At 45.9% G+C, this 16,547-nt stretch overlaps 2 protein-coding genes across 2 annotated transcripts in view; both read left to right on the top strand.

Annotated features, from left to right (window-relative positions):
* Positions 1-6,096, top strand: part of LOC141799416 (cerebral cavernous malformations 2 protein-like) — an 18,856-nt gene extending 12,760 nt beyond the window's left edge. The window contains 5 exon segments of the mRNA XM_074681659.1: positions 101-164; positions 1,958-2,114; positions 2,189-2,327; positions 2,751-2,898; positions 4,337-6,096. Of these exon segments, the coding sequence (XP_074537760.1) occupies positions 101-164; positions 1,958-2,114; positions 2,189-2,327; positions 2,751-2,898; positions 4,337-4,469 (641 nt within the window). The 3' untranslated portion in view covers positions 4,470-6,096.
* Positions 6,097-7,475: 1,379 nt separating this feature from the next.
* Positions 7,476-16,547, top strand: part of LOC141799640 (CDK5 and ABL1 enzyme substrate 2-like) — a 34,416-nt gene continuing 25,344 nt past the window's right edge. The window contains exon 1 of the mRNA XM_074681938.1: positions 7,476-8,103. Coding sequence (XP_074538039.1) covers positions 7,514-8,103 — 590 coding nt within the window. The 5' untranslated portion in view covers positions 7,476-7,513. The remainder of the gene's footprint in view (positions 8,104-16,547) is intronic.

Genomic DNA, 16,547 nt, shown 5'->3' with positions numbered 1-16,547 from the left:
CGTTTGCGTTAACTTTTAATGAGCGTGGCAGCCTCTTCGGGGACGCCAACAAGCTGTGAGACTGTGACTAACCCGTCTGTGTGTGTCTGTCTCTGCACAGGTGACAGCTGTCTCACCGACATGTCCTACAGTTATGATCCGGAGTTTAGCTGCTGCAGCTCGTAGTGAGTAACACTTGGCCGTGGCCGTCGCTGCGATGCCACATATCTCCCCGTAAACACTGAGAGTAAATCACCAACTGTGCTGAGTGTTTGGACTGAGATTCCCGGTGGACTGTCAGCACAGACAGTCTGTGGGATCCTTCATGCTCTGATTAGAGGTGGGAACGAGGAAACTTTAACACGCTTTCTGCAAACGAGCCTCGACCCAGACCCACGTCAGGATTTATGATCACATCAAAATAAAACCTGAAGGCTGTTTACGCCCTCAGATGGTTTTCACACAACAGGGTCAATAGTAATGTGTTCTTTAGTTTAGCAATATGGGCGACCAATCAAACACAGTGTGTCAGCTTAATGCAGCCAATCACAGTCCTGAACATTTCTTTTGTTTGTGTTTATCATCGCGCTCAAAGTTCCTCGCCAAATCTGCTAACGTCCATCTGAGCATGACGCAGGAAACTTAGATCGTACAGTCGTCATTTCTCCTCTCCTTTAGTTTCTCCAGCACAAATCTCAGTCATCACATTTTGTGGAAAACAAAACCCTTTAAAAACAGACATACATATATATATATATATATATATATATATATATATATATATGTGTGTGTGTGTGTGTGTGTGTGTGTGCGTGTAATAAATAGTATCAATAATTATGATATTATATATAAAATTAATAACAATCGTTAAGAAATCAAAAATGGCAAAAGATATAAACTAGAACTTGGTGAAAAGTCTATCAGTAGATCCAGAGCTGTCCAGACGAGAACGCGAGAGAAACATGAGACAACACAATGAACCAACATGAAGAAAGAGAAACAGGACAATCAGACCGAGGTGGGACTAACGAGGCAAAGTCTAACTGGAGGAAAACACAAGAGCAGGAGGCTGACACACAAGGAGCAAGATCTACAAAACAAAACAGGAAACATGAATATGAGACATGAACATGCCAAAAAACAAGACATGGATCCCACTAAACACCAGAGGAGGGCTAAAGCCCCGCCCCCACCAAGAGGTACAGCTGGTCCAGGTTGGATCAGTGAAGCCTGATCCTGTCCGTGTTTCCCAGCCAACCGTGTCCCGCTCTGCAGGCGGCGTGTGAGCTGGATGCTGACAGCAGCGTCAGCCATGTTAAAGTGTGATAACAAAGCAGCGCGACAGCGTTTGCCGCTGATTAATCCAGAGAGCAATGATGGAAGACATCCAGATCCCAGACAGAGAAAGTCTATTCAACAGTCGTCTGGAGATTCAAAGGAAGTCACGATTCCTTCCACCAATCAACGGACAGCAGAGTTTTTAGCTCCACCTACTGGGTCCAGATCAGTTCGTCTGGCCCCCCAGCAGAAGGGAACCAGAAAGTGGGACGGTACGGGTCTGTGATTTGGGGATCTGTCCTGGTTTCAGTCAAAGAAAACGCCACAACGTGTGTGCTGAGACGAAACAAACTGAACCTCTTGGTGGAAATGAGGCTTTATCGACAGCTCTGACTGATACAGAAGGAAAACAACTCGAGTTCATCCCGAGGAACATCGCAGAATTAAAACCCTGACGCAAATCTAGACACAGAAAGGAAAATACCCAAAAAAGTTCAACTATAAAGACAAAAAACAGGAGACAAAAAGTTTTGTGTTTTGGTTTTACAGTCTGAGGCATGTCCAATGTGTTACAACTGAGGAATCAAAGTGTGTTTCCAATACTAAAGCCAGCCAGCAGGTGGAGCTCTCAATGTGTTGGCTTCAGTCAAAGTAAACTATCATGTCAAACATGTTGTTGTGAAATGTTTGTCTTCCTCAGCGATGGTTCCCAGGATGCTTTTGAGCTTTACTACAGCGAGACGTACAGCGAGAGCTCGTCCCTGTCCCTGCAGGACTCCCATCGCAGTCTGGCTTCAGCCAGCGACGGGGGGGACAGTAACCCGGCTCTGCTGCTGATGCAGGAGTACATGATCACTGTGAGTGTGCCGGATCACTTCACCACACAACAAACAGCGTCTGCATGTGACTGTGAGCTCCTCTGTCTCTGCAGCTGCGTAACAAACTAAATCCCATGGAGCTGCAGCAGTTTGCCGTGTTGCTGAGAGAATACAGACTGGGATCAAACATCAACCACTTCTGCTCCGAGCTGCTGCAGCTCTACGGAGACAACCGCAAGTTTCTACTGATGGGTGAGAAACACAGACACACACCAACGCAGACCACAACCTGCTACTGACACCGTTTCTGTGGCTGAAGACACGACAACGTGTTCACTCCTCTGTTCTGTGTGTGTGTGTGTGTGTGTGTGTGTGTGTGTGTGTGTGTGTGTGTGTGTGTGTGTGTGTGTGTGTGTGTGTGTGTGTACAGGAAGTTAGTGTACGTGTGAGTTGTTTTTCCACTGATGTGTGTGTATAGCAACAAATTTAGCTCTGACCCACTTCCAAAGAGGAAACCTCAGCTTCCTGTCAGTGAGGAGGGCAGAGAGGCAGAGCGTGATGAGTGTGAGCCATGAAGGATGTTTTCTGGCTGTTTATCAGTTTGTGTCTCAGGTAAATATTAACTGTGTTGTCCTGAAATCCAGCCATACCCAACCTGTCTCCTTTGTCCCCCAGGTATGCGTCCCTTCATCCCAGACAAAGACGTTGGAGTGTTTGAGGGTTTCCTGGAGAGCATCGGGATTCGAGAGGGCGGGATTTTAACGGACAGCTTTGGGCGCATCAAACGCAGCATGAGCAACATGTCAGCTACGGCCATGAGAGGGTACGTGTCAGGAGGTTGTGTGCTGTACAGTCTGTTAGACTTCCAAAGACGTCTTAAAGAGGGGTGGTCTTGGTTTCCAAATACTAAACACCGACAGGAAGAGTCAGATGTTCAGACTTAACGTGCAGATTTCCAAACCTCTACGTGTGTTGTGTTAATCCGTGATCCATCTGTAGACCGACCAAACGCTCTGCTCTAGAAAACACCGTCAGATCTTAACGAGAACGCTGATATGATGAGGTCATCAAATACAGATCTGACACAAAGCATGCTGAAGGTGTCATGGGCTGTTTCCCAAAGCCCAGGTACCTTACCTTGCCTTGGTCTGATGTGGGCGTGGGCAGGCATCCACATCATCAGTCGCTGCCCAAGTGCTGTTCCAATGTTCATGTCCTCCAGAGGCATATGTCCTCCGTTTGGTTAGCATGTGGCTAACTGACCGAGGATACACAGGTGTATCCTTCGCTGCCTTGCCATGGCCATAAATACCCAACATGCAATGTGTGAATCTACAAAAAAGGAAAAAATGGAAGGAAAAGACGCTCCAGTGGAGGCGCGTGGTAAATTCCAATTTAAATGTGAGTAACAAAATACACCTCTGAAAATAACAACTTATACCATGTCCACCACTTAACTCTTTTGTGTGTTACTCATGTAACTATAATTACTGAGAAGCTGCACCAGTGTAGAGTCAATGATGTGACAATAAAAAAGCAAAAAGTGTAGAAAAGTGGCAAGCCACGACAATATTTGTAGCCGTCTGAGCTCCTCCCAAAATCTGCCTTTGTAGGCTGCTCCATTAGCATCTCCTTTAAGCAGAGGCAGGACACTTGCCTTGGATTGGAAGGAAGTGGCTTCGGAGGCTCTGCCTTCCAAGGCAAGGCCAGGCAAGGTACCTGGGCTTTGGGAAACAGCCATGGTCTACCCATAGCTCCGCCCCCCAGAGGCTTCCAGGAGCTGGCCAATCAGAGGGAAGGGGGTTTGTGGAGTAGGGAGCCTTAAAGCAACAGCAGCTAAAACAAAGTGTTTCAGACAGAGGCTGAAATCAGGATTTTCTTAAACACCAAAAAGAAAAACTTTTTTTTCAGCTAAGTATCTTGTTACGCTGCAACAAAGAAACCAGAGTGACAGAATAAAATAAAAACAACACAATACCCCTTCTGTAACGGGATGCATATTCTTTATTATTGATGACACTGAAAAACCTGCTTGTTGTCCAAGGACAGGTCTGCATGTAAGGACAGGAAAACAAGAACATTTTATGTGATTTTGATGCAGTTGTTACACTTTTATGTTACTTTAAACAATACATTCAAAGTTTTATTGAGAAGAAAGTTTTTGTTTCTTCATCAAGTTTGTAGCTCTAATGCAGAACTAAAATTTCCATTATTGTTCAAGTTGGTTTACTTTCTATAAATTGTGGTGATTCACCCCACAGATACGACAACTGCTCCATGGCCTCAGGGTCTCAGGAATTTAACCGACGCATCACAGACATCACCCATGACATCCAGGCGCTCGGCTTCCAGGACACACACGGAGACATTGAGGAGGAGGACTACTACCTGTGACTGAGGGCTGAAGAAAAACAACGTTTTTATTATTATTATTATTTTATCTCACTGAGTTTGAGCACTCAAACATTACCAGACTGCTGAAGTGCAAATATGACTTTTCTCACAGAGATCACCTTTAGCATTTTAGAATATGAGCCCTAATCTGTGACAAAGGAACAGGATACTGCTGTCTGTATCACAGCAGTCGCTGGTTCCACTCTCGCTCATGCTAAATGTCATCCCTCACTCTCTTTTCTCCACATTTCTGTCTCTGTAGCTAACAAAAACTGAACCAACAAATGTTTAGATTTTAGACCTCTGTTAATCTAAACGTCATACTGCCTTTTAAAAACATGACGCTTTATGGGGATGCAGTACCCAACAGTCACCACATGGAGGCACCTGAGGACAAAAGACTTGATTCTACAGCCGTGATAGTAAACAACAGTCTCCAGATAGATAGATAGATAGATAGATAGATAGATAGATAGATAGATAGATAGATAGATTGATAGATAGATAGATAGATAGATAGATAGATAGATAGATAGATAGATAGACAGATAGATAGATAGATAGATAGATAGACAGATAGATAGATAGATAGACAGATAGATAGATAGATAGATAGATAGATAGATAGATAGATAGATAGATAGATAGATAGATAGATAGACAGATAGATAGATAGACGGATAGATAGATAGATAGATAGATAGATAGATAGATAGATAGATAGATAGATAGATAGATAGATAGATAGATAGATAGACAGATAGATAGATAGACAGATAGATAGATAGATAGATAGATAGATAGATAGATAGATAGATAGATAGATAGACAACCCGCCCCTGCGTGTGACTCCCTCTCTCCTCTTTCTGCATTGACCCGTTATCCTGGCTGCAGCACCATGACCTTCCCATGATGCACTGCTCCCCTGCCCCTGGTGGTCTCCCCTGCCAGCCTCGCTGCACATCAGCGAGGGGGGGGTCATAACACCCTAAGGGCGTCAGCAGAGTCATGTTAGTCTCCTCTCTCATTGCGTAACAGATGAACTATTGCTGTGTGCGTTCAACTGGGCATGAAGCTTTATTTCTAACCACATTTTTACACGTTTCTGGGAAAATGTCTTCACTTGTGCTTTGATTTATCAAACCCAGACACAACAAATACCCCTGACCCACAGCTAGAGCAGATTAATGGGTTTTTTAAACAGGACTCATGCAGGCGGAGGGCAGCTGGCCTGTACAAATGATCAATGCTGATTTTTTCTCTCTTCTGCAGTGTCATTGTGCCTCTGTGCTCTGTCATTGCATGCATTATGATGTTTTCTGGTATTTCCTGTAAAGCTACCACAGGTCAGAGGTCAGAGGTCAGAGGTCAAAGTGAGAGTTCATATCAGTCAGTGATCTCAGGAAAAGCTCGGAGATGAGATCCAGCTCTGTTCTCAGAGGAGAGGATAAACCCTGAGCCCATTTCTGTCTGTCAGACTGTAGTTAAAGAGTGTGTGTGTGTGTGTGTGTGTGTGTGTGTGTGTGTGTGTGTGTGTGTGTGTGTGTTAGTCTGTTAGTCTGAGGTAGCGTGGTATAAACTCATCAGCAGATTTCCTATCATACCATCATCGCCCTCATACAGGTCACATGAAATCACACACACACACACACACACACACACACACACACACACACACACACACACACACACACACTCACACACACACAGATAATTTATCTCTCTATTCATCCTTACAAGATGTTTATCCTGCCTTGCCGTGCAACTTCTCCACAGCTTTTTTTTTGGCTTTACACGCTGCATTACTGACCTGACATTGTTCAGGGAATTAAACAAGGTCAATATTTGCAACTTCAAGTGTCCTTAATCCCATGCAGATTATCTGATTATGTCTGCAATTTAGAGCGGAGCTGCACCAGAAATACAATGGAGTTTTGCTTGAGCCAGTGCACACCTTCCAGTGCGTGAGGGTCAGTGAATTAACCTCCTGATTTGCAAATTCCTGTAAGACAGACAGAAAGATGCTCTGGAGCAGTGTCTGTCCTCCTTCTTTGTTAAACCCTTTTCAGCTTCACACAAACAAAGTATTTACAAATTCACACTAAGATTGCATGATGCAAATAAAAGGTGGATTTTAAGTCAGATCAAACAGAATTGAATAATGTCAGTTATGGATTTCCACCCAGCCGAAAGGTCACTTGCAGTTCATGTGATTCTCAGTAGATGTACAGGATCAAGAGCAGATTGACAACAAACTCCCGACCTGTAAGGATTACACGGCATGCCCTGTAGGTTATATTTAGCAGGCCAACAGTCATAGTGTGGTCACCCTGCTGAGCCGACCAGGTGTCACTGCAGCGATCACTGCACAGGAAATCCATTGAGGTTTCATAACAAAGTGCTAACACCCAATCAGAGCCTCTGAAGCCAAGCAGACAAGTCGGTCAATGCTTCAGTTTCAGGGCTGTTGTTACTCAAGAGAGAAGAGTTTCATAGAAATCAAAAGGGACTTTAGAATGACACACACACACACACACACACACACACACACACACACACACACACATATACATGACATTTAATCTATGTAGTGAAATGTATAAAAACACTGAAAAAGTGCACATAACAAACAGGCTGTAGTTGTTCATAAGGTAATCCCATTGCAGTTTCACAGAATCTAGAATGTACTTTATTAATCCCCAAAAGATGGCGGATTTTATTTAAAAATGATTTTAAAATAAAGAAAAAAAAAAGAGAGAACTTCTTTTTTTCTGTAGGAAATGTGTGACGTAAGTGAAGTAAATATTTATAATGCTTGTTGAACCATGTATGGTCAGTATTTACATTCTTATAGAGCAGCATGCACAGTCTGGACAGCCAAGCGCCTCCCCGAAGGGTCTGGCGCTACACGTCATCACGTTTCTCCCTCTGAGCCAATGAGAGCTGAGGAGGGCGTAGAGCGCTCTCGCGCCGGGTAAAAGGGATTTAACAGTTGGAGGACTCGCGCTGATCTGTCAGTGGACTTCCTCAGTGGGACAGAGACCATGGCGGCGGCCGCTGCCTACGGCCAGCACATCACGGCCGTTAGCGGCAAAAAATCACACACAGGACGGGAGCACAGCAGGAGGAACCGGGACAACTCGCGCCGGAGACAGGCTGCGCTTTTGTTTCTGAGTAACATCTCTCTGGACGGACGGCCAGTGCAGAGCAACCCCGCCGAAAATGCAGGGAACCGTCACCCCAGAGAGACCGACTTTGAAGGAGCCAGCACGGGCTTGGCGGCGTCAGTGACCGGGTTGTCCCCGGACCTTGGTAACAACAGCAGCTACGGGACATTCTCCAGTTCTCCTACAAGCACAGGGACCGCCATTCCCCCCACGACAGCGAGGACAGGACTCCTCAACATACCGCCTATCCTCGTCTTGCCCTCGGATACGGGGTACGATGACGAGGGGAGCGCGGAGCTCCTGCTGGACTGCCGCAGAGGCTCGTTCCCCTCACCGGGGAACAGTAACCTGCTCTCGCCGTCCCCGTCCAACACCAGCCTGCTGCCGTCTCCGCTTGGACCGCGGAAGTCCTCCACGCTGCTGTCAGTTCAGAGCTGCAACTCGGTGTCTTCAGAGCCGAGACAGAGGTGAGAAACACACTGCTGTGTGTGTGTGTGTGTGTGTGTGTGTGTGTGTGTGTGTGTGTGTGTGTGTGTTGTGTGTGTTGTGTGTGTGTGTGTGTGTGTGTGTGTGTGTGTGTGTGTGTGTGTGTGTGTGTGTGTGTGTGTGTGCTGTCACCGGATGAGCGTGTGTCACTTCTGTAAATGACTCGGCTGAAGGAGCCAAATTGAGGCAGGTTCCCCATGAGCAGGGGCGTATCAACAGGGTTTTATTGGGGTGGCCAAACTAGGGCATGGACTGGTTAATTTACCAATTTTGTCTCATCTGATCATTTAATGCCAACATCAAAGTGCTGTATGTCTCATACTCCTGCAGAATAACACAGATGATGAAATATAGATCTATTTTTGTAATTTAAAATGTTACACAATCAAGTGGTAACATGTAAAATACTCTAACCCACCTTTTACACGACTCAAATATCCATGCCTAAAGGCTTATATGAAAATCCTTAAAAAATGCAAACAAACTCTTGCTCACTGGCAATAACTCCTTTGCAACAGTCAATTTGCTTTGTTTATGTTGGATTTATTCTCCTATAATTCAGCAGTTTATGAGATAAATCTGCAAAGAGATTTCTACAATTTAAAGGAGTAACATAATAAAACATGTAAATGCAAGAATGTCACTGGCAACTTCTTGCAAGAAAGCCCAAATAGTTGACTCTGGGAAACATCCAGCCTGTGACGAGGCTTGGCCAATCATAATATAGGGATTTAAGGTGGCCCATCAGGTTTAAGGAGGGTGCAACATGAATGTCTCAGCGCTGTATGAAAGTTTGAGGGAAACAAACGTTGTCAGTTGTCCAATCTGACTTTGGCTCAGGCACAGCTTGGACCAGGATCTGATGTTTGAAGTCTGTGTGTCACATTGATATCGTTCCAATGAAATCAATGATTTAACTCTTATTGAATTTAAAAGTGTGTCACTGGTGTGTTGATGCAGGTTTATCCCTGTAACCACTGTTCCCTCCCTGCCTGGAGGTTAGACTGGGCTCAGAGCGCTCTCTGTGGGCAGGTAGATGTTCTGAGTCACGTCTTCCTGCCCACACCTGCATACCGTAGGTGAGGGAAAGATTTTATAAGGAATGTGACTAATGTCTGTTGGTATAAGGAGGCAGTGCCGTTGATTGTTTGCACCTGTATTTCTGAGCTTTGAGAACATTTTCAGGTGTTGTTGTCAGCTGTTTCACGTCATGACTCAGCTTGCAGTAATTGCAAAAACTGTCAAACCACTAGTTATGGTACGTGGATACATGATTATGATTATTACTCAGCCAGGTATTTCTGTCTTGTTGGCTCATTCTGTGTCACTGCTGTGTAATTCAAATCTTATTTTTATCTTAATTTGTGGTTTGAGTTCAGTCACGTCGGTGTTGTTGTTTGTTGAAACAGGTGGGGCTGCATCATGCTGGTGAAAATGTGGATCACAAAGCTTAAAAGCTTAAAACTGAGACCCCCGTCCTCTGGTATGATTTTTTTTTTTCAGAAAAAGCTGATTACACTGATAAACTTTACAAAATAAAGAAAGAGCATTCGAGTGGTCATTCAAGCAGAGTGAGCAGCAAGAACTCTGTGCATTGTTTTATTTAGCCCAAGTACACAAGCTTCAGCCACCGTCAGCTGACAGGAAGGAGGACGATGAACTGTTGGCGTTTTCTCAGACGCTCATACAAACACGCTGAAACAGGCGGTTTGACGCTGCCTTTCTGTAGTTTTGACTGAATGTAACTATTGTTCCTAATGTTTGTCACCTCATGATGGTTGTATGTCAGACGGAGTGGTGTACCTCCTAACAGACCTCCTGTGCCCCCCCCAGCGAGCAGGAGAGAGCGTGTGAGGAGACGCGCTGATCCAGATTCATCTTCCACTCATCTGCTCTTCACACAGCCTTTCAAAAACTCACTAACTTTTTGCACTGTTTGTAAAATCAGGTCCTCAGCTTTTAGCCTGGATCGTGTCCAGTTAACCTACATTAGTGTTACTCAGCTGTAGTGCTCTACCCGACCTGCTTTCTACATATTCACTGCAATTCACAGTAGTTATTTTTCTCTACCAGAGCCAAAACATTACAAAAAGGTGTGAGCACACTCAGAAATCACTCTTCAAACGTAAATCACCAAACTACAGACTCAGATTATCATCACTCATCCTCAAAAGTTGGACTCGAAGCACTAAACAAGTTCAATGTGACCACTGGTACTTCCTCTTTAAAGACGTAGACTTTAACTTGTCTGCTGTCTAACTTTTTTTTGAACGAACTCGATAAGCTCAATCTGTTATTCATGCTAAGAGATTTATGTTCATATCTTTGGTGATGCCTTTGAGCTCCTCTGGGACATTTTTAATGTGTATGAAACATGTACAGGTGGAGGCTCAACAAGGCGACAGCTTTCTGGAGGGGAAGTGGACTTGGGGGAGAGTGAAAAACCACAGACATCATGAAGTTTGAGACGGTGTGTCACCGCGGCACAGTAACCCACAAACATTTGGGTGTTTACTGTTGTGACCTGGGATTACTTTAAAGCCTCTTTGCTGAGGGAGAGACTCTGACAAACAGAGGAGAGATGAGGAGGAATGAAGACGAAGGATAAACATCTTCTCATCTGTGTGCCTGTGGTTTTATAAGGAAGTGAGTGACAGTTTGTGTCTAAGTGTGTGTGTGTGTGTGTGTGTGTGTGTGTGTGTGTGTGAGAGAGGCCTGCTCATCTGGCAGTGGTGGAGACATGCTGTGTGAGTGCTGATGGATGGCTCAGCGTCGTCACCGTGTTGGCAGCGGATCAGACCCAGAGAATGCCAGCCCTGCAGCGATAAACACTGCTTAACCCATTTACACCTAACAACAGGCGGGAAATCAGCAGCTCGTCAGTCAGACACCAAACATCATCCTGGGCTCCTGCTCATGCTTTGGTTCGTCCACGCAGAGCTGCTCCAGCACAGTTTGTTGCTCATGCCAGGATGGTTTGTCAGCGTTAGCTCCAAAGAGGGGGAGTTTCTGGGTCGTCTGACTCACCGACTCCAGGGTTTAAGGAGACGGTCCAGCAGAAAACTTTCAGAGTCCAGGTCAAGTCTGGGCTGAAAGGAGGTTTTTCAGGAGTGCAGTGCAAGCATGACAAGGGAGATTTCACACATATGACCAAAGGACATGACACAGTGGTGATGTTTTTTGTGTTTGTGTGTGTGTGTCTGTGTGTAAGTGTGTGTTTGCTTGCATGTGTGCATGACATGGAGCACAGGAAACATGAATGTCTGAGCCTGAGGCAGAAACTCTCTGGTCATGAGGTGGGTGAGATGAGGTTGGTGAGATGAGGTTGGTGAGATGAGGTCGGTGAGATGAGGTCATTGAGATGAGGTCGGTGAGATGAGGTCGGTGAGATGAGGTCGGTGAGATGAGGTTGATGACATGATGAGGTCGGTGAGATGAGGTCGGTGAGATGAGGTTGGTGAGATGATGAGGTTGGTGAGATGAGGTCCATGAGATGTGGTCGGTGAGATGAGGTCGATGAGATGAGGTTGGTGAGATGAGGTCGGTGAGATTAGGTTGGTGAGATGATGAGGTTGGTGAGATGAGGTCCATGAGATGTGGTCGGTGAGATGAGGTCCATGAGATGAGGTTGGTGAGATTAGGTTGGAGAGATGATGAGGTCGGTGAGATGAGGTCGGTGAGATGAGGTCGGTGAGATGAGGTTGGTGAGATGATGAGGTTGGTGAGATTAGGTTGGAGAGATGATGAGGTCCATGAGATGTGGTCGGTGAGATGAGGTCGGTGAGATGAGGTTGATGAGATGAGGTTGATGAGATGAGGTCGGTGAGATGATGAGGTCGGTGAGATGAGGTCGGTGAGATGAGGTTGGTGAGATGATGAGGTCAGTGAGATGAGGTTGATGAGATGAGGTCGGTGAGATGAGGTCGGTGAGATGAGGTTGATGAGATGAGGTCAGTGAGATGAGGTTGATGACATGAGGTCGGTGAGATGATGAGGTCGGTGAGATGAGGTCGGTGAGATGAGGTTGGTGAGATGATGAGGTTGGTGAGATGAGGTCCATGAGATGTGGTCGGTGAGATGAGGTCGGTGAGATGAGGTTGATGAGATGAGGTAGGTGAGATGATGAGGTCGGTGAGATGAGGTTGGTGAGATGATGAGGTCAGTGAGATGAGGTTGATGAGATGAGGTCGGTGAGATGATGAGGTCGGTGAGATGAGGTCGGTGAGATGATGTTGGTGAGATGAGGTTGGTGAGATGAGGTCGGTGAGATGATGTTGGTGAGATGAGGTCAGTGAGATGAGGTTGATGAGATGAGGTCGGTGAGATGATGAGGTCGGTGAGATGAGGTCGGTGAGATGAGGTTGGTGAGATGAGGTCGGTGAGATGATGTTGGTGAGATGAGGTTGGTGAGATGAGGTCGGTGAGATGAGGTTGGTGAGATGAGGTCGATGAGATGAGGTTGGTGAGATGAGGTCGGTGAGATGAGGTCGGTGAGATGAGGTTGGTGAGATGATGTTGGTGAGATGAGGTCGGTGAGATGAGGTTGTTGAGATGAGGTTGTTGAGAAGAGGTCGGTGAGATGATGAGGTCGGTGAGATGAGGTTGTTCAGTCAGGTCAGTAAAAAGATGAGGGTAGACCTGATCTCCAGGAGACAGAGACCTGCTGCTTCAGTTTCAGAGCTCAGCCAGTGGAAACTGCAGGAGAGGTTGGAGAGGGACACCAGTCTGGAGCTGGTACCAACCCACTAACAGCAGCCAGAAGGAGGCGTGTGATAAAATCTCAAACTCCTGCAGTCAGACTCCTGTATGATGTAAATGAACTCTTTACCCTGCGCTGCTCTTTGGTCTCACCTGAGCCGGTCACTCTAACAGATCTGAGAGGCTGCTGCTGATCAGAGGGAGTCTGACTCTGTCTCTGATGGATCCAACGAAGGTTCATGTGTGACGAGCAGGAGACAGAGCAGAGGCTGAGCTGAAACACTCTGACAGTACTATGATGTGTGTGTGTTAGCGTGTGTGTTAGCGTGTTAGCCTGAACGCCCTGATCCTGAATCAGCATTAGATAAAGATGACTGTGCTCTTTTGAGCACAGGCTGTCTAACCCGTGCCCTGTCAGTAACAGCTCAGTCAGGTGTTGCTGAGTGAACAAAGCTTCAGAGCAGCTTCACTGTTTCGTCACTTCACTCTCATCCTGACACAGCCTGGTCTAACTGACCACAGAAACACCACTCTATCCACTGAGTCCAAAAAAAACTGGGTCATGTTTCTTCATGGGGGAAATATTTCCTGGTTTTCCAGCTGACCACAAACAACGCCCTGGACTCTCAGCGTTTCTCCTTTTATTATTATCTTTCACATCATATTATGAATTTCATATCAGTTTTTTTCTAAACTGCAAAAAACACAGTCTTAGCAAGTGTTTGGTCTCATTTAAGGTAGAAATGGTCTTTTAAGACTTATTATGAGCAAGAGTCACGAGAGAAGTCTAGAAAACAGACTGATTACAGACTTTCAAAGACCTAACAGTGGTGGTTGCACGGCCCATGAGGTCAAAACCTGGAGCTGGTCCTGGGTTCGAGTCCAGCATGTGGCTGCTTGCCTGGCGGCTCGCTGTGGCTCTGTTTCCTGCTCTCTCTGAGTTTCCTGAAATGAGACAGGCTCAGGTGTCAGGTTTGCCCTCTGATATCTTGTAATGAGACTCTTTTCTGGGCTCGTCAGGTGAGTGTAGTTCATATTAAACCTGAGGCAGTGTTTACTACAGGACGTGACTGCTTGGATTTCAGTGTTTGCAGAGTAAGTTCTGAATGTCTTTTGGCACACGTGTTGCTGAGTGTTTGTAAAGACCTGGCTTTGTTTTTCTGGTCTGTACTTTCTCAGCCCATTCTCTCATCACCTATTCACCTATAACCATGAATGATGTGAGGCCTGTTTGTTTCCTCTGAGTGGAGCCCCAGGTGTAACTTTCAGGAGTGTTTGTGGGGTGAGCAGCAGAGCAGCAGAAATCTTCTCTGCCAACGTCAAACCTCAGAGTCTGGACTCGTGCACGCTTAGCTCATCATTGGAGGAGGAAAACGAGCTTTGCCTCTCGTCTGTACGCCCACTGAGGTTATTCTTGGTCTGACTCAGCCGTGTGCCAAAGGGAAACACTCAAACCCTGCTGACCTACCTGTGGGAACAGGTGAGGAAACTCTGCCAGCTCTGATTGGCCGGACTCTCTGCAGGATCACGTGTCCCCTGAGTGAGCTCATGGAGTCTGTGACGTAGGATCTCTGACGCCCGCTCTGAGTCAGGACGGTTGCACCCTGACCCTCACAGGGGGAGTTTCCTGTCCTGACGTCAGACCCAGGGGACTTGCTGACATCATTTGCTTATTTGTGAAACTTGGGATCTTTGCACATGAGGCCGCTCAGCCCTCAGAGGTTGTGGTTTTGCCAGGAGGAAGTGAAGGCAGGGTAGTTAATGGTTACTTGGTGAAGCTTTGTTAACTCAGTTTCTCGTCCTCAGATGAGTTTGTGCAGAGAGCGTAGCTGAGTCACAGTCTGTCCAATAAAAACCTGGAAAGCAGCGAGAGTGTTTTTGAAATGACTGACAGTGATTCTTCTGCTGATCTCCTTGATTTTTGGCTTCTGTTGGTGCTTTAATAATGAAAGTAAATAAACCAGGCCGTGTAGAGACTGGGCTGCATGAGTCACTCACACGCTTCTGATGCCAGTAACTGGATTGATGTTTTCTCTAAGGCAATCTGCTTTTTATCCAGATTTCTGATCTGTGATTGCATCTTTGTTTTGAAAAGGCGATGGTGTATTTTTTGGTCTTAAGCCTGACTTGACTGGACAGATGGAGACTTGTGTGTGATCATGTGGGGAGTCGGTGTACACGGGGAGCTTCCTCCATACAAACAGACAGGCCTACACCAGCTGTGATTAAAGGGGAACTGACAATCGTCTGGAGGTCACGATGACGGCCTCGGCCTGTTTCCTGTCACACCGTGCTGTCAGGCCCCTCCTTGTCTAGTGTAGATCAGGGGTGTTGGTCTGAGCTCCTGGGCTTGGTGTTGTGGGGATAAACCCCATCCTCAGGTGGTTATTCATTTTAAACTGGACAATGATAATAAATAAAAACATCTTTGCTGTTAACATCAGCGTCTACGGCCTGTTTGTCGTGGCCTCTGATCCGGGCTATGACAACCACAGTAGGAAGTGCAACAAGCAGCCCAAAGTGTGATTAAAAAGCTCATATGATGTAAAACACACAAAAATCACACTTAAAGGAATAAAACAATTATTTTTTAATATTGAATTATTGAAATTAAATATTTCATAGTGATTATCTTTAAAACTTCACATTTATTAAGATAATGACTTTTTATTTATTTTCCAAGCTTGCTGAGTGTTCCTGAGGAAGTTCAGGTTAAATCTGTGTTGACTGAAGAGATAAACAGCCTCTCTGTCTCTGCCACGCCTCGTCTCTGTGTGTGTGTGTGTGTGTGTGTGTGTGTGTGTGTGTGTGTTAATAAAGTTACAGAGCTGGCTGTTCAGACTGGACCCCGGTCTTTCTCCTGCTTACCTGTCCTCTCTGATGGAGTTTGGTTTACCTGTCCTCTGTGATGGAGTTTGGTTTACCTGTCCTCTGTGATGGAGTTTGGTTTACCTGTCCTCTCTGATGGAGTTTGGTTTACCTGTCCTCTCTGATGGAGTTTGGTTTACCTGTCCTCTCTGATGGAGTTTGGTTTACCTGTCCTCTCTGATGGAGTTTGGTTTACCTGTCCTCTGTGATGGAGTTTGGTTTACCTGTCCTCTGTGATGGAGTTTGGTTTACCTGTCCTCTGTGATGGAGTTTGGTTTACCTGTCCTCTCTGATGGAGTTTGGTTTACCTGTCCTCTGTGATGGAGTTTGGTTTACCTGTCCTCTGTGATGGAGTTTGGTTTACCTGTCCTCTCTGATGGAGTTTGGTTTACCTGTCCTCTGTGATGGAGTTTGGTTTACCTGTCCTCTGTGATGGAGTTTGGTTTACCTGTCCTCTGTGATGGAGTTTGGTTTACCTGTCCTCTGTGATGGAGTTTGGTTTACCTGTCCTCTCTGATGGAGTTTGGTCCACACCCTGTTTCCCTCTCAGGGTCTGTCGCTGTCACCGCTGCTCCTCACGCAGACGCTGACCTGATGGATGTTTAAACGCTACAGGAAGCAGACGGTCGCTGCTGGACTGAAGCTTCACTTCATTCATGGAGAATCTGTTTTTCATCTTTAACGACATTAAGAAGCCTGAACACACACCGTTTGTCCTTTAGAGGCCTGAACACACACCGTTTGTCCTTTAGAGGCCTGAACACACACCGTTTGTCCTTTAGAGGCCTGAACACACACCGTTTGTCCTTTAGAGGCCTGAACACACACCGTTTGTCCTTTAGAGGCCTGAACACACACC

This window comes from Halichoeres trimaculatus, unplaced genomic scaffold (assembly GCF_033239565.1).
Source record: "Halichoeres trimaculatus isolate MK-OKI-2021-1 unplaced genomic scaffold, fHalTri1.1 fHalTri1_scaffold_11, whole genome shotgun sequence".
Lineage (NCBI taxonomy): Eukaryota > Metazoa > Chordata > Actinopteri > Labriformes > Labridae > Halichoeres > Halichoeres trimaculatus.
The sequence above is the reverse complement of the archived record's forward strand: the minus strand, read 5'-3'. Positions and strand labels throughout refer to the sequence as shown.